A 17,704-nucleotide genomic window follows, 5' to 3' on the forward strand; every position below is an offset into this window, starting at 1 on the left:
CGCGCTGGAGGCTCGGGGTCCTGCCTTCACCTCTCTGAGCCTTAGCCTCCCGTTCCATGAAATGGGAGGATTGGGGGACACTCTCCCTTTCCATTCTGCAGAGAGGGGGGATCCCCAAACCCCGAGGCCCTGAACTGCCCTCCTTTCTCTGGGCCCCTCGTCTCTCCACTCTGGGGCAAACCAAGGCTGCCGGGCTCAGAGGATGTTGTCATCCCCCACCCCAAACTGATGGTCTTCCTTTTGGAAAATATGTCCTCGCGAGGGAGCAGCGGGTGTCAGGGTGGGCCGTTGTGGAGGCACACTCCAGGGTTGGCCCCAAGAGTTGTCCTGGGGACCCCTTTCTTGGGGTGCCATTGACCGTATTTCTCCAAAAAGAAGGTTCTGGAACCCTGCGTCATGTCTCGTGGTGGGGTTCCTTTCCCGTGTGGAGGAGGATCTGGGCATGAGGACGCGTCTGGGCCCTTTGCTGTTTCTGCCCCCACCCCCAGCGACCTAACAGGCCACTCTGTGTATTGTATCCACAGTCACCGCAGGTACTCTCACCAACGCCGACGGAGGTAACCCCCTGCCCCCCAGCCAACGCCCCCTCCTGCTCATGGTGCTGCCACCTGGGTTATAAACATAACCGCCCACGGCACCCCCAGAAGGGCCTCTGAGGCTCTTGACCATCTGGGTCATGGGGCCATGGTCCTCGGTGGCCTGAAATGCCATCCTTGGTGTTGGTTATTTTTATAATCACGTCTCATCTGCATGCTTCTGTGGTGTACCCGTCGGCCCTGCAGTGGCAGACACGTGGGACATGGCTCTCTCGAGGTCTGGCTCGTGGCTTCCTGTAGAGAAAGCACCCAGGAGCCCAGGTTAGCCTGGGCCCACCTCACGCCGCTCTGAGTGGGACATATGGAGCACCCAGATCCTCTCAGACGGATATTCCGAGAGCATTTCTCTATCAAATAACATTTATAGTCCGCAGCTCTGTCTTCCTATTTCCGAGAGCCACTCAGTGGTATGGACAGGTGCCCACCAGACTCCCATCTGCATGGGCATCGAACCCTCGGATTCAGGAATGTGCCCACCAGACCGGGCGAGTGGCCATCAGTGCCGAGCTTCGAAAACCACATGTGGCCGGCCAGGCCCTCGGACAGGCTAAGCGAGGAGAAGGAGTGCCCGTGGGGTAGAAACTGGCCAGTGGGGCTGTGCGGAGGATGCCCAGAGATGCCGCCACCCCGGGGAGAGAGCACCCATCGCCGTGGGTGGGGATGGGCCAGGTGGGCTCAGAACGAAGCCAGGTGACAGCTGGTGGGTGTGATCCCAGCACGGGAACCGGCCTGAGCCCAGCATGGAGGTGGGGGCACGGGCAGGTGTTAGGGACAGTGGTTCAGTGGGTTCTGCCGAAGGACAAGCCTTCGGAGGCAGAAGGTCGGCTCAGAAAGCATGAGAGCCACGAGGTCCAAACCCAGACTCTCCCCTCTCCTGTGCTTACCCCTGTGCTGGCCTCAGGGGCAAAGCAGGAGCATACCCCCACAGCGGGCTGCTGGACTGGGCCGTCCCAGGACTCTGGCCAGCGTGCCCCGCCGTGGCGGGCCCAACAACCTGCCCTTCCCCTGCGCCATGGTGTCATGCCATCTCACGCCACCTGTCGCCTGCTCTGACTGCTCCCAGCCGTTGCTCATCCTGCTTGAATGGAGTCTCGTGGGCCAGCGCTTGTGGGTCTGACTCAACTGGGCCACCCCACACGTGGGAGCCCCCCTTGGGTGGTAGGCGGGGGGAGAATGCAGAATCTCATGGTTCTTGAAGATCTCAAAATGTCGTGGTTGTAAGGAGCTTGGGTGCTGGGGAGGATGGGGCAGGAGGGGCGCTGAGGGGTGCCGGGGGAAACCAGTGCCTCCACCACCCCTCTTCCAGAGCCCAGTCGTAGGGAGGGGCTGATGGAGACTCTGCCTTCTGGGATCTGGGGGCACTGGGGATGTGCTCAGGCCACGGGCGGTGTCGCCACGAGGCCTGGCCCCTACCTGGCTCCTCGGGGCTGCCCTGGTGGATGCGGAGGATTTCGTCCTGGGGCCACGTTGAGTCAGCCTCTCTGGTCCAGAGGGCAACCGCCAGGAGGAGGGCGAATGCGTGGGGGGTGGGCAGCGCCCTCAGCTCCACCGTTCACCGGGCCATCTTCCCTCCCAGGGGGATCAGGATGACCGCTCGTACAAGCAGTGCCGGACCTCCAGCCCGAGCTCCACTGGGTCAGTCAGCCTCGGGCGCTACACGCCGACCTCACGGTCGCCCCAACACTACAGCCGTCCAGGTACTTTGCCCCCGTGGCTTCTTTGACCCCGGATGAAGCTGTACCTCTGGCTGCTTTCCCTCTTCTGACTTTGTCTCTTCCTTTACACAACTGGAAAAATGACGGGCCGGGTGTGGGATGGTCAGCGGGTGATGGGAGAGCCTGGCCGGGTCATGTGTCCACGAAGGTCGGCCCCTCGTGTCTGGGAGGGGAGGACCGCTGCGGAGGCAGCTGGTTACCCTGCTGGTTGGAGGAGCCGTCTGGGGAAACACACGAGCAGCACTGAGCGCTTCGAAATGTTTCAGTCACAGGAGATGTCAGGAAGCTAAAGGAGCATAAATGTGGGAGACCAGAGGTCCGTGAGTCCCAGGCGCATGTGGGTCTGGGGGGGTTTGAGCTATGAGGGCAAGGTCAGTGGCCAAAAAGTAGCGAGAATATCTATTGACACTCTTCACCTGTAGCTGGGATGGTGGCCCTGAAGACAGCCATCCCCGTGGGAACATTGGTGAGGGCTTACTGTGCCCTCCTGGCAAGGAGACACCCGGGGCAGGGTGCTCTCTACCCCTAGCCCACCTCCTTTCCTGCCTGGCACCCAGCTGTGTATTGCTCACCCTTAGCTTCGAAAACTCATTGTTACCCTCGGTGTGTCAAAGCCCCAGGAACACTCCATGCACACACTGCCTTTGTGAGGGATTTTTCCAAGCTGCTTCCTCCTTGGCCAGCTGCTGCATGGCTCCATTTCCACATCCACGGGCTACAGCTCTAATTTTCGCAGCCTTTGTGGAAAAATCAACTCATTCATTTGCAAAGTTATTTTCATTGACTACCTGCAATGTTCTTGGAACATCCTGCTCAATAAGTGGAAAGTGGATAAATCAGTGAGTGAGTAAGTGAGCCAGTGAGTGTGTGAGTGAGTGAATGAGTGTGTGAGTGAGCCAGTGAGTGTGTGAGTGAATGAGTGTGTGAGTGAGCGAATGAGTGAGCCAGTGAGTGAGTGAGTGAATGAGTGTGTGAGTGAACGAATGAATGAATGACTGATGAGCGAGCAGGCGAGCAGGTGAGTGAGGGGTGAAGGGCAGTCAGGCTCCCCAAGCGCCCTCTCTGAAGGCCCCTCTCCTGACCCCCGAGCACCGTATTTTGGGTCACCCAGGCTTGTGGGCCGTGCCTGGCCAGGTGCTCACCTCCGAGAGCCAAGACGCATATCTCAGTGGGATGGGGCCAGGTGCCCGTCAGGTGCACGCTCGCCTGGGTCCAGCCAGCAGCTCTCCACCTGTGTTTGAGGCCAAGGAGCCCCTCAATGGAGGGACAGGCAGGGCTCCAGAGCCCGGGGCTGCCACCCTGACCCTCAGAGGGCCGGGCTTCCTCACTCAGAGCCTGGAGCAGACTGGTCTGAAGCGCATCTGGTGACTCCCCCTCAGGGACCTCACAAAGGTGTGCCTTCTTCGGGAGAGGAAGCGCGAATGTTCCTAGCGGAGTGGGGCCTAGGACTGTGTTGTGGCTTTGCGGCTAGCGGGCCCGGGGTGGACTCTGACTTGCTCTCTGTTGCCTGCAGCTGGTACTGTGAGTGTTGGTACCAGTAGCTGCCTGTCCCTGTCCCAACACCCAAGCCCTACATCCGTGTTCAGACATCATTACGTCCCCTACTTCCGAGGTAAGGTGCGCAGGGCCGCAGGCCACGGGCACTTGCAGGGCGTCTGGCCACGCGTCTGTGTCTTGCTGTCCTGTGTCCGCCGCATGGCTTCCCTGAGCCCTGTGTCTCCGCTCGTGCTCCCTGCTGTGTGTCTCGTGGGTCCAGCCCCGTTTCTGTCGGTGTGTCAATGTTCCTGGGATGAGGGCGTAGGCAGCTTGCTGTGGGAAGGAGTGAGTAGTGAGGAGCCGAGTGAGAGCCGCAGGGGCAGGAGGCTAGGATCTCCCTCACGCCCAGTCTGGGGCCTCGTTCCCAGGGCCTTTCCCCCATGACCCCCGTTGATGTCCCATCTCAGCTCCGCGGGGGCACAGGGACCGCTTGCCGCCATTATCAGGGGCCAAAGCAGAGGAGACTATGATTTGTCCGTGGCCTCGGGGCTCATGGTGGCTGGGGCCGGATGCACACCCTGCAAGGCTCTAGTTCCTGCCTCCTCCCAGGGCGCAGACCCCCCCCCCAAACTGTCCACATCCCTACACAGACAGCGAATGCCAGTCACACCAGGAAAATGGCCAAGCTCGTTTCCCATGTGTTACGGACTGATTATGTCCCCGAGGTCTATAAGTGAAGGCCCTAACCGCCCATGTGGCTGCATTTGGAGATGGGGTCTTCAGGAGGCCATCAGGGTCGCATGAAGTCACTAAGATGAGATCCCGATCCATAAGGTCAGTGGCCTTACGAGAAGAGGAAAAGACACTGGAAGAGCCCTCGCTCTCTGAGTGTGCTCAGAGGAAGGGCCTCACGGTCATGTGAGGACAGGGTGGCCGTCTGCCAGCCAGGAGCAGGGCTCCCACCGGAAACCAAGCCCTGCCACGCTTTGGTCTGGGATGTGCAGCCTCCAGAGCTGTAAGTGCCAGCACTTTGGTATGCAGCCCTAGCAGCCTGAGACACCGTAGGAGGATGCTCTGGGTGTTAGAGGAAGCAGCAGTGAGGTTCTTACTGATCCCCCAGGGAGGCATTGAGCCCCCCATTCTGTACAGCTGCAGAGTGGGACATGGCCCTCCTGATGGGACCGGGAGGCCAGCCAAGCTCAGCTGGATCGTACCCCCATCTGATGGTCTCAGACGGGGCTCGCTGGAACTTGTGCGTTCCCTTACGTGCGTCCCCATCACTTGTTTGCGTGTCTCCCCTGGGTCTACGGAGAGCAGAGCCCCCGAGCATCGGGACCTGTCCTCACAGCTCACCGTCTAACTTTTCTGGACCTGCCGTCCCTCTTGAGAAACAGCAAAGCCGGACATGGTGCCTCCCGTGAGCATGACAGCAGCCAGCAAGGCTTTGCCACACGCAGCCGCGTGGCCCATACGTGTCCAGTGGGCAGACAGCACACTCCCTGCAAACCAGGGGGAATTTGACTGGTAGGCGGGGCATGGCAGGTCACCAAGGAGATGCCTCTTCTCCCTCCGCTCACAGGTCCGAAGGCCCCTGTCCACACAGCTTCCCCCCACCACCTGCCGTGGCCCCGCTTTGGGTGGGGCTGTCCCCCTGGGGGCTCTGGAAGAGGGGTGGCCCGGAGACAAGGCCCGGCCACGGGGCACTTGCTGTCCCAGCAGCCCCCATGAGCTGGCCGGACCACACGGGGACCCCCTTTGGCTGAGACGAGTCCAGGCTGGGGTCTGGACAGACCCTGTGACTCTGTCCTCCGCTGCCCCCTTCTGGCGCTCCACCCTCAAGTTCTTAGCCCTCCAGGGTGAGGAGAGCCAGCAAGCGCCCTCAGCCAAGGGCTGGCCCTGGGACGGTGTCTCGGATCACCAGCACGCCCACTCCAGGTGGGTCAGGGAGAGCAGCACCCCCTCCTCAGCCCCGTAAGGGAGGGCCGGGGGGCTGGTTAACAGGGAGAGACAGCCGTGTTGTCCTCGGACAGGAGCAGCTAGGCCTCTCCTTCCACCCCATGGTGGGGGAGACCATGCAGACAGACTCTAGCCCCTGCCCACTGAAACAGGATTGAGAAACCATTTCAGAGCCTGGCCAAGGGCATCTCCTGGGGCAGGAGCACGGGCCCCATGCGGCCTGCCAGGTGGGCCCAGGCACGGGGCCTGTGTGGGTCCTACGGCTTTTGGCGTGGTATTTGCCCTGTCCCTCCCAGCTGCATTGGCCACCAATCCCTGTTGTCAGAAATCAGAGAAAGCCCCAGCTCTCCTCTCTGGGTCAGATGCAGGGGAGTCCTGGCGCCATGTCTCTGCTCCATACCCAACTTCCAGGGCCACCTGTGACCTTGGGAGTGCCCAGCCTCTTTCCGGGACTCACCCCAGAGGAGACCAAGGCTCAGACAGACGATGCTGGCCCGAGATCCCGAAGCTCCGTGGGGCAGAGCTGAGTCAGGCCCTTGTTCACCAGCCATGTCCATCACAGGTCTTGAGTCCACCTCAGAGACCACACCGAGGGAGCCTGTCCTCTGCTTGATGCTCTCATACAGCCGCATGCTCTAGCGCATCCCAGCCTATGGGCATTCAGTTGTCAGCTGTGTCAAAGGCCTGTCCCCCTCCCAGCTGGTCATGGCCCCGTGTCCACCCACCCTCCCCGGGAAAACCTTTCCTGGCCTCTCCTCATGGCATCCTTAGCATCTTTGGCTCCTCTAGGTGATGACCCTCTGAATGCCACTGTGGGTGGAGGGCTCCCCAAGGAGAGGCATGCCCTCACCCCAGCCACCACCTGCCCTGACCCAGCTAGATGCTGAAGGGGCGCCTGGCTTTCCTCCTCTCTCCTTGCTGGACCCCCATCCCAGACACACCTTCCTCCCCCCATGTCTCAATGCCCAAGGCCACTCTCTACCAAGGCCGGCAGGCTGCATCTGTGTTGGTGGCAGTCATTTGCACTTTACTATGAATTTCAGACCCGGGGATGTCTCCTGAGGCAGCGTAAGGTTTAAGCCTGACCTCTCACCTGCTGAGGAGCAGGTCAGGAGGAGGTGGTGCTGCCGGGACCTCTTCACTGGGCAGCTGCAGCTTACTGAGCAGCAAGCCTCCTCCCCCCGGGGCAGGAGGGGAGGGAAGGGGCTGCCGGTGCAGAGCCTCAGGTCAGGGCCCGCTTCCCACCCACTTGCTGTGCCCCAGAGGCACCTCTTCATCTGGCTCCAGGCCCTGGGCCACGCACCTTACTCAGACGGCCTGTGGTGGAGCGCTGCACATGTGAGAACCCACGCACGTCTTGCTCATCGCCCTTAACACGCCCTTTCACGCAGACGGGAGCTGGCTTTGCTTCCAGCCACCTTGAGGACTCAACAGGAGCCGACCCAGGCAAAGCTGGGACGATCGAAGAGCAGAATGAATGACAGGACATTGGACGGTCACCCAGCGAGTGAGGTGAGGGCCCGCAAGTCCATGTGTCAAAAATAAATGAGCAAATGAATAAATGAAGGCGAAGGGACAGATCTCCTGAGCAGGAGAGCTCCCAGTGACTTACGTGGACGTGCCACCCTCAAGGAGGGAACCCACGCCCCCCTGAGTCCCCAGGCATGCACGGTGCATGGCCTGCTCAGGGCACAGCCTTGGAGGGCCAGGAGGGAGACTGCTCGGGAAACCTGGCAGACCCCACCTCGGCCGGGGGCTCAAGGTCACCATCCCAGTGACCAGTCACGTCGATGGCAGGTGCCCTTGACCTGATGGGATGGGCGGGCACTGCGCCCCCAGGGTCTTCCTCCCGAGAACCCGCGATCCCCGTCTGATCACCAGAAATAATCACACCAGTCCTCACGGAGGGACGCCGCAGAGAACACCTGCCCAGGACTCCTCACGAAAATCATCGCAAACCAGCGAAGTCTGAGAAACCGTCGCAGCCTAGAGGAGCCTGGGGAGATGGGGGGGGACGTGTCACGTGACGTCCCGGATGGGGTCCACGGACGGGGGCGGGGATGTGAAATCTGAAGGGTGGCCTTTAGCCAACACCAAGGCAGCAACGCACGATGCCCCGCGGCGACAGGAGCCGTTACCCCGCGAGGAGACTGGCTGCAGCATGCTCCATAGTAGACCACTTGCTTCAAATTTAGGAAGAAGAAGCCTCTCCCCCACCACCACCAGCAGAGGTCAGAATCTGACCTCCTTCCCGAACTGCCTCCAGAGGCCACGAGAGCCTGGTCAGCAGGGGCTTCTTTTCAAAGTCAGGCCAGGGCCTCCTCTCGTTTTCCTGCATCCATGGAGACATCGGTGGTTTGGGGTTTTACTGCTGATGCCCAGGGAGGAAGCTGGCCCCCGGGGCAGTGACTGGAGCCTTGGGGGTGGCATGGTGAGCCAGCTGGAGCTGGGCCTCCCGGGGACCCTGGCCCCGGGCCCTCCCAGCCCCGTCCCTCCTGCAGAAGGTGGCCAGGGAGTTACGAGTCCTACGGGGCTGCTGTGGGCATTTCTCTGAGCTTCTGTGAGCTGATGTGGGCAAAGCACTACAAGGGACCCTGGGTCGGGGGGGGCGGGATGTTAGCAGTGTGTCTTATGACAATGAGGTGACCCAGTGAATCCAGACAGGAGAATGGTCAATGGTGGCCTGGGTCTCCCAGGGAGGCTTTGCACCAGGGCCTTGACCCAGGAAGGGCCATGACAAGTGGGAAGGATTGCAAAGGGGATTCTAGTGGGGGTGGGGAGGGGAAGGGAGGCTGGGAGGAGGGTATGCCAGGAGAGACGTCTCAGCCAGGGACCAGGGGGCAGAGTTTGGTGATCTCTGTACCCCTGGATGGTAGGTGTGGATGGGCGTCATGGGCCACTGCTTCTGGGTCTGTGTCCCCAGCTGCCCCAGGGTCTCGGGCCCCGTGAGGGCCTGCTGAGGACTGTGGGTGCTCGCCAGATAGATCAGCACACACACACAGGCTGTTGCTTGTGCTGTCGGAGGACACTGCACTGTAGGCTTGGGGACTGGGGGTCAGGACCCCTGCCACATGTCCCATCATCTGCAGCCACCTGGGCAGGAGCTGGGTGCACGAGGGTGTCTAGGCAGAAGGAAGTGAGCTGTTCGAAGCCTCCCGGATTCGCCAGGCCGTGCCCGGAGCACAGCAGGCTTAGTGATGACACCCAGAGTGGGCCATCCTCGGCGGTTCCCGAGCCTGTGCAAGGAGACTGTTTAAACTACTGCCATGTTTCTCTGTCCTTGGGGTGGACCCCTTCACAGCCACTGTTGGTAGAACCGATCGGCAATCGGCAGTTACCTTTATGTGCACAAGGCGATGGTTTCGCCTGGGGACTCAGCAATGGCTTGAAGGCTCCTGTTCCCCAGGGAGCTGCAGGAAGGAGCCTGGACTGGTGTGGGGCTCTGGAAGAGTCTGTGCTGCACGGGGGGTGTGGCTCAGGGGAAGGTAGGGTTCACGCGGTGATAGGGGGCAGTCATGGGCCCGAAGTTCCATCAGCACTAACAGGCGAAATTGGTGCCCAGGCACAGGGGGATGGTTGCTCCGAGCTGAGGTCAGCAGCCCCCTTGGTGGTCTCAGCCCGGTTTGGGCCACGGGGTGGTGGCCTGCTCAGGCTGAGTGCCCACCTCTGCCCCTACGAGCCCTCCCGGGTTCCCAGTGCACCCGACCCAGGCAACAGCGTGCTCGGAGCCCACGCCTGCTACGCCCTCCCGTCCACGTCTAGCCCCGTGGGAGGGCTGCTTCCTTGCCGGGTCACCTCAGGGCCCTGCCGCTTTGAACAGCTGTAGCCCGCAGGGGCTCCTTCCAAGTCTGGAGGGCCCCCTCCCTTCGCCAGGCTGTGATCCAAGACGGCAGAGGGTTTCCTGAGGCTAATGGGAGAGGAAATGAGGTGTGCCTTAGGAGTGTCTTGCTAAAATGAGCCATAAACCTCACCATCCAAAGTGTTCAACGCCCATTGCATTCTGTCTATCATGTCATTCCTTAAATAGGTATGTGTAGGGTGGGGGAGGGGGGCGAGGGGGGGTCACCTGGGGAAACTACGACTGTCTGAATTTGTGACTTGATAATCCAACCTGTTCAGAACACAGAAATTATAAATCCAGATGGGATAGGAAATTGGAGCGAGATTTGGAGAATTCCTTTCATTTAATTTGCCAAAAGTAGCTTTATTTAGGAACATGGCAGCTAATTAATATCAACTTGCTCTTATCCTCCTATAGCTGGTAAAATTTTACTCAGCGGCATTTAGGAACCGATTTTGTAATCCTGTTCTGAATGACTGATTTGTTGATTCTCCAAGAAAGCGGCATCTTTTTACACAAGGATACTGAGGGAGGGAGGCTTCAGTTTTGGTGAATTTGCGATTTGCCGGATTCAAGCCCCGGCCGGTGCTGAGCAGCAGACCAACTGTCCACCCCGAGGAGAGTAGGGGTCAGCCGAGCCAAGCCGACATTCCCAGGAACTAGCAACCGCAAGCGCTTTGCCCTTGGGGCCACTGCTCCTTGCAAATGGGGCCACTGGAAGGGGTCCCCTCGAGGTTGGATTAACAAGCCGTGGGGCACTGTCTGGAAGTGTCGGTGGAGGGCACCCTCCCCTGGGCAGAGAGTTGCGGGGCTCCACCAGCCAGGGGAGATGGGTTCACTGGGAACCAGCATTCCTACTTGACATACTGTCCTTTGCCTTCCCTTCCTCCCTTCTACCTGTCTTTGCTCTTCCGTCTGGAGGCAGTGAAAGTGGCCGGAGCACCCCCAGCCTCTCGGTGCTCTCGGACAGCAAGCCTCCCCCCTGCACCTACCAGCAGGCGCCTCGCCACTTCCACATCCCAGGTAGGCACCCAGGAGCGTGATTGGGCTTGCCACACAGAGCGTCTGATTGCACAGGATTGCTATGATCCCCAAGCCTCTCGGCCCCCCCAATTCTGAGGGTTTGCACATCCCCCTGCTGGCGTGCGTTGGAGTTTCCCCCAAAGCCACACAAACACCAGGGAGACATTTTTGCTCTCCCGGGAATGTGCTGGAGAGAAGGCGCTGTCTGGCCGGCTGCCCACTCCAGCTGCCTCCCTCCCCACACCCCTTGAACTAGGTTCTGGCTTCGGGCTGGGCGATGCTTGGTCTGAGGTGTGGGCCCCGGGCGTCAGTCGCTTGTGAGCCTTTCTGGCCACTTGGAATCTGGCGCCTGACGCTGGCTTTGGAGAAGCAGTGGGGTGGAAACCAGTGTGCTCGCTCACCCTGCCCTTCTCCTCTTCTTTCTCTTCTTTCCCAGACACTGGCGTAAAAGATAACATCTATAGGAAACCCCCTATCTACAAACAGCATGGTACAGTCGGATTTCCTCTGCTGCCGTGTTCCCTGCATGCCTCTTGCACCCCTTGTGCTTCTGGATGCTTCCTTTTGCCGTGTTCCGGTCGGGGATGGGGAGGCACCAGGGGCTGTCTGAATAGTAAGGGCAGGTTCACTAGTGGGCTCCCGGGAGCCTCTGCATCAAAGACTGCGGAGGGCACCTCTGAGTCAGGACGCCTCTGTTGTGCTCTAAAGCTGAGGCTCACACACGCCAGTGGGCTTGGGGTGGGAGTCATCACCGACGGCGGGTTTCTGGGGCTTCGGTTATGCCACTTTGAGGGAGGCAGCCGGACTGACGCCAGCCAAGATCCTGAGGGACAAAGGCTTCCTGGACCCCAACCCAACCCAGCCGGAATTTTGGAAAACAGAACTAACCAGAGTTAGTCATTCATTCCTGTGTTTTAGGAATTTCTGAGGAGAGAGTGAATAGCCAGTCTTCAGTCAGAGAGTTTTGTTGCATCAGCGAGTAGGGGCTGGACAGGTCGAGCAGTGAGGGGGTCTCTCAGCCCCTGGTTTCCCTCTCTGAGGGGACCGCCCACCTCCGCTCTGCCTGAGTCGGCCTGGGATAGGTGCACGGGCTGCAGGTGGCCGGAGCCATGGAGCAGGAAGCAGAAGGCTCCAGGTCTCCTTCTGTTTCTTGATGGAATTTCTGGGTGATTTGGGGCATGTGGCTTCACCATCCTGAGCCTCTGTTTCCTCATCTGCAAAATGGGACTGATCCGTCCACCCTGCCCTCTTCATAGGCTGGTTATGAGACCAGATGGAGAAATGAACGTGGAAATATGGTGTAAACTGTGAAGTGCTGCGCACACAATGGGGAGGTGGGAAAAGAAATTCCCATATGTAAAGTTCTTGTCCAGATGTACCCAAAGAAAACAGCCTCATCCCCCGTCCACCACTGCATCACTGTTAGGTGGGATCCTATCAAAGCGTGCTTTCTGTGACTGATAAATCAGTGGTCTGGTTATGTAAACAAGACTCTTCTGATTTTTCCTTGAGTCCAGTAGGCTTTGTGCTTATTGCTTTGTGCATTTCTTGCTCTTCCCGAGAAAGAAAGGAATGGGTTAAACTCTCAGGTGCCCAGAAGGCGGTGGCTTTACAGTTCCCTCTCAGCCGGGGAAGCTTGGAGCACAGATGTTCTGGAGGGATCAAGGGGGCTGGGCCAGTTAGATCCTAGGGCCCTTAGAGATTGTCCAGACCAGCCCCTTGTTGCTACAAGTGGGGAACAGTTGTGTTGAGTGCTGTCTTACCATCATGGCGCCCGTGTTCACGCCTGCATGGAAAGCTGTGTTTTCTGAGCTTGTCACAAGTGGCATTGGCTGACTTGGCATTTTATTAACCTCAAACATGTGGTTAACACCCGTGGCATAAGAGGCGCCAGCCTCTTAGGAAGCAGAAGAGGCAGTGAATCAGATTATGAAATTGCTCAGCGGCTTCTGAACAAGCCAGATCTAAGACAAAGAGCTTCCAACCCCAAGTCCTCTGACCAAATCGTCCAGTGGAGAGACATTTTGTTTTACTGTTATCAGTGTGAATCCTTGCGTTGTTGGTTTTAAAACTGGATACGAAGGTCCCTCCCATCCAAAGGCAAGGGAATTCCTGTAGGACTGAACGCTGGACAATGACTGAAGCCCATTTACCGTTTCAGAAATCTGGCATACTGATTCTTTTAGCAAATAGACTTTATACAGTACCTACTCTCCACCCAGCGTCCGGCCGTATTCAAGGGGTAAACGTGAATACAGCCAGTCTCTTTGTGAATGAGAATGGTCCATGGACGGGGGTCTCAGCATGTGTGTGTACTGTCCTTCACCAGGTTTCCTTAGGGAATGCTCCAAAAATAACGTTTGTGTTAGCATGTATTTGGTTCCTGATATATTTGAGATGTTTTGATTTTACAAGATTTCCCCCATCCAGGTGGAGCACATCCTGTCAGAAGTGAGTACATGTGAGCGTGTGTGTGTGAGCATGTGTGTGTGTGAGCATGCATGTGACTGTGAGTGTGTGAGCATGCATGTGCGAGCATGTGTGTGTGAGATCGTGTGTGTGAGCATGTGTGTGACTGTGTGTGAGCATTCATGTGACTGTGAGTGTGTGTGTGACCATGCGTGTGACTGTGTGTGAGCATGTGTATGCGATCATGTGTGTGTGAGATCATGTGTGTGACCATGCGTGTGACTGTGAGTGTGCGAGCATGTGTGTGCAAGCATGTGTGTGACCGTGTGTGTGAGCATGCATGTGGAAGCGTGTGTGTGAGATCGTGTGTGTGAGCATGTGTGTGACTGTGTGTGAGCATGTGTGTGTGAGATCATGTGTGTGACTGTGTGTGAGCATGCATGTGCGAGCATGTGTGTGTGAGAGCATGTATATATGACCATGCATGTGATTGTGTGTGAGCGTGTGTGTGCGAGCATGTGTTTGTGTGAGCATGTGTGTGTGAAAGCATGTGTGTGTGAGATCATGCGTGTGAGCATGTGTGTGACTGTGAGCATGCGTGTGGGGGATCATGTGTGTGYGACCATGCGTGTGGCTGTGTGTGTGAGCATACATGTGCAAGCGTGTGTGTGTGTGAGATCGTGTGTGTGTGACCATGTGTGAGAGTGTGTGTGAGCGTGTGTGTGCGAGCATGTGTTTGTGTGAGCATGTGTGTGTGACCATGCGTGTGACTCTGTGTGTGTGAGCGTGTGTTGTGAGCATGTGTGTGTGTGAGCGTGTGTATGTGTGAGATCATGTGTGTGACCATGCATGTGACTGTGTATGTGAGTGTGTGTGAGAGCATGCATGTGTGAGATCGTGTATGTGTGAGTGGGTGTGAGAGCACATGTGTGTGCATGAGAACACACCTGTGTGAGCGCATGCATGTGTGAGATAATGCACGTGTGTGAGCGTGTAAGAGCACACGTGTGTGAGAGCACGTGAGAGCATGCGTGTGTGAGATCATGCATGTGCATGTGCACCCACACACACACTCAGCAAAGTCACCACCCAGTCATCTCTCGGGGGAAAGACTTGAGAAACCACTACGTTGGCCTCCACCTGTCTCGAGACACTCTGGGTGATGATGTTGCATTACTGGACCATTTAGCTAGTTTAAGACAGTATGCTCAACCAGTTTAAAAAGCATAGTTTTTAATTAATGCATTTACTTTTTGATGCCCTATCTCCGACTCATACGCAGTTTTTCTTAATCAGCATCACTCTTTTCTGGTGCTCGCGTCCCGTTCCTGTTTGGGGAAGCGAGCTCCAGCGGTGGGCCCACCTGTGGTGGGGCGCTGGTGTGGTGGACGAGGGGGGCCCGCACCCGAGCAGCTGCGGGGAGGGCACCCCTGTTCTGGGGGGCACTCGACAGCTGCCTGCACGTCCCCTGCAGGCCCCCAATGAGGTTGGCACCACTGTGGACGAGGAGCCTGAGGTCCTGGGGTCGAGAAGTGGCCGCTCTGGGACCCAGCGGGTGCTCATCTGCCTGACCCCCGACCTCTGGCCCCTGACCCCTCCGGGCTCACTGTACAGCATTTAGGGCCCAACAGTATGTTTTGTGCTCTATTAGTTTCAGCTCTACTTGGTTATGATTTTATGGCTTTTTTTAAAAAAATAGAAAGGAAGCAAAAGGCAGTGAGTGGAACATTGAAAACAGTGGGGGCAGGACAAGACAGGAGTGGAAGAGCCCTTTCCTGCATAGCGGGGGACCGACATGGGACAGGCGGGGAGCGGCCGGACATGGAGAGCAGACGGGACCGGGGCACCGTGGTGCTCCTGAGCCGTCTGCAGGCGCTCGCGGTGGGGGGTGTCCCTGACTTTGGTGAAGTAGGCGTGGTTCCTGCCATGGCCGCTCTGCGTCTCCACCCTGAGGGTAGGGTCAAGGCTGCCTCGCCATCGGGCTTTGCGGGAGTTGGGTGAGGCCCCACTGACGTGGGGCGTGGAGCAGGGTCATTCCAGTGGTAGGTCCCCTCGATGGAGCGACGCTCTGCTAGGTTTTAGACTGCTCAAGATGAATTCCAGGGAAGAACAGAACACGTCTCCCCACACCTCCCAGGAAGCTGAGCGTCCAGACTCAGGGACAGGGCTAGCTGTGTCATCTGTAAGCAAAGCGCAGCTCTGAGACAGCCATGGGAGTGGGTGCCCGGGCCCCGGACACAGGAGATGGCAGCTCAGCCCCACACCTGCAGCCGCCTGCTAGCAGAGGGGTGCTCGCTCCACCCCCCCAGACCAGTCAGCAGACGGGGCCCCGTGGGGCATGCTTGCTATTCCTCCAGTCCCTGGTGTAAGACAGGAGGCAGCCCCTACCCATGTGTCTCCATGGGATCCCTCCGTGGTGGGGTCAAGTCTCATTTTGGTTTGGGGTCCCGTCTTGGGATGGGAGGAAAGGTAAGGCCGGCAGGCTGTGGGTCCAGAAAGAACATCAGAGGCCAGCCAGTCTCCTGGGGATGCCTCCAACAGAGTTCCCCGGGGCTCTCCCCGGAGGACTCCTTATGGCAGATACATTCCAGGCTCAGAGGGCACGGCCTTGTCTGCTGGGACAGACAGTGGGTCATCCTTAATCGGTGTGTCTTCTCCTGACTCTGAAACACAAGGCTGTCCACTTGCCTCAAGGCTCTTCTCTTGTTCATTCCTCATTTTTCAGACCTGGGCTCCCTGGTGTGTTACAGTATCTACATGCATTACCTCATGGGATCCTCGCAACTTGGGGGGGGGTGGGCGTCATCTGCCCATTTTACAGATCAGGAAACTGAGGCTCAGAGCTGTTCAGGAAGCAGGCATATAATACAAAGTGCCAGACACCTGTGTTTTCCTACCCCTGCTCCCACGTCAGGGCACCCGTCGCGTGTGTTGTGGGCCGACACGTTTGGCCTTTGGAAAGCCCTTGGTGACTGAGTGTGGCTGAGTCGTACACTCCTGGTTGAGCCTTTGCAGAGGAAACTTGCTCAATCCTGGTGGGATGGCTTCCTCATCAGGTGGTGGGGCCATTCCTTGAGCCCTGAGGTGGCTCCACAGCCAGACGCATCTGACCCACCCAGTCACCCACAGCTATGTCAAGTCCTCAAACCCAGGGTGGCCTCTGGGCCCCGTGGCCTGAACTCCAAGGGCTGGGATTTCATATCCCGAAGAGCCCCTTGCTGTCTTTGTACTTGCAAATTTACCCCCGCCGTAGTGGTCCATTTGGGGGCCACCGAGGGCTCATCGGGGGTTAGGGCGCACTCACTGACTTTCACTGGTGGACCCAGCCCTGGAGGCTTCTCTGGGTGGGACAGTGGCTATGCTCTGGAGCTTCAAGTCCCCGCTGGCCTAACCATCCCCAGAGCTTGCTGGGCGGCCGCCAAGAGTCATGGCGGATGTGTGGCCAGACCCTCAGGGCTCTGCTGCCCAGCGGCCACAATTGTCCGGGCAACAGGCAAGCCCGGGCCGCTGGGCGTGCGTCCGTCCTGCCCCTGCCTCTGTCCACCATGGCGCCCCTCGCGTAGGCTCGCTGTAAATTTGCCTCCGCCCGTGGAGAGAGCAGGGTTTTTATTTTCACACTGAAAAATCACTGTCTCTCCTGGAAGAAAGAGAAACAGCCATCGGGAGTAACAAAATATCCGTGTATCCAGAACGCTCTTCAACTGTGACCTTATCTTGTCAAGGTCCTGTAGCCCAATCCCCAATTTCCAAGCTCTCGGGCCTGATGTCAGTCTTGTCCTTGGTGGTGCACAAGGCAGGGTGCTCCAAAAGGCTCGAAGGTCCAAGCCCTCCGCAGGTTGCAGGTAAGGAGCCCACCCTTGGCGTGTCCTTACCGCGGCCTCGGTCTCCGTGGCGGGTGGGGAAGGAGCCTGGGGTTTTCCTCTCATTGTTCCATGCATGGGGTCCGTGGCTTGGTACAGGAAGTCCTCAGTTGGGTGCCGAGCACTGTCATATGCCCTTGCGTGATGTACTTGATCACACTCGCATGGAGATGACCCCACCCCCACCACCAAAACCAAAAAGGCCAGTGGAGAATATAGACACCTGACTTCTCAGCCCCCGATGGCGTTCTTGGCGGACACACTGCGGCAAAGTGAGCTTTTGCTCCTTCCAGTCCACCGAGGTCACCTCTGGCTGTATGTCGTACCTCCTTTACCTCTCTTCGTGGACTTTTCCTGTGGCAGAGCTCACTGACCATTCTGTGTTTCGTGGGCAGCAGGCAGTGAGGGGGACAAACGGGGCGGGGGACTTTGGAGACAGAGCACCTGGGTTCACATATCAGCCTCTGCCACGCCCCGTGCATGTCATGTCTCTGAGCCTCAGTCTCCCGATCTGTGAATGGGGTGGCGTGGGGATCCGCAGGAGCGCCGGTGAAGCACCCGGCCAGGTCGGACACAGCAGGCCCTGCTGGACCAAACCCTCCTGTTCCTTTAGGGTTAAACTGGGAAAGTAGAGAGTGCGTGCTTCAAAATGCCAAGTGGCTGCATCCAAACACGTGGCGCGATCTCGGCGGCGTGGGGTTGGCTGGAGTTCTAAGACCGCGTCCCTTTGCACCCCTGCTCTTGGTTTTGAAGAACCGTCAGGAGGGAGGGTGCATGGCCGCCGCCCGCGGGGCTCCCGTGGGAGGCTTCTCCGGCGCGTCCGACTCC

The 17,704-nt window shown here is 58.4% G+C and overlaps 1 protein-coding gene across 27 annotated transcripts in view; it reads left to right on the forward strand.

Annotated features, from left to right (window-relative positions):
* ABLIM2 (actin binding LIM protein family member 2) overlaps positions 1 to 17,704 on the forward strand; it is a 141,457-nt gene that overhangs the window by 93,755 nt on the left and 29,998 nt on the right. For 8 of the 27 annotated variants that reach the window (XR_012377827.1, XR_012377828.1, XR_012377830.1 and 5 more), the window contains 6 exons: positions 525 to 557; positions 2,173 to 2,293; positions 3,825 to 3,923; positions 10,506 to 10,607; positions 11,044 to 11,097; positions 16,739 to 16,858. Coding sequence is in view for 19 of the 27 variants with exons in the window: in XM_073891366.1 (XP_073747467.1) it covers positions 525 to 557; positions 2,173 to 2,293; positions 3,825 to 3,923; positions 10,506 to 10,607; positions 11,044 to 11,097; positions 16,739 to 16,858 (529 nt within the window). In the remaining 8 variants the exon portion in view is untranslated. The remainder of the gene's footprint in view (positions 1 to 524; positions 558 to 2,172; positions 2,294 to 3,824; positions 3,924 to 10,505; positions 10,608 to 11,043; positions 11,098 to 16,738; positions 16,859 to 17,704) is intronic. The other 19 variants (XR_012377831.1, XM_073891384.1, XM_073891371.1 and 16 more) reach the window with 10 other exon arrangements.

The sequence above is a fragment of the Callorhinus ursinus genome, unplaced genomic scaffold, assembly GCF_003265705.2.
Source record: "Callorhinus ursinus isolate GAN/ISIS: 27379988/994484 unplaced genomic scaffold, GSC_fseal_2.0 scaffold4, whole genome shotgun sequence".
In the NCBI taxonomy this organism is placed as follows: domain Eukaryota; kingdom Metazoa; phylum Chordata; class Mammalia; order Carnivora; family Otariidae; genus Callorhinus; species Callorhinus ursinus.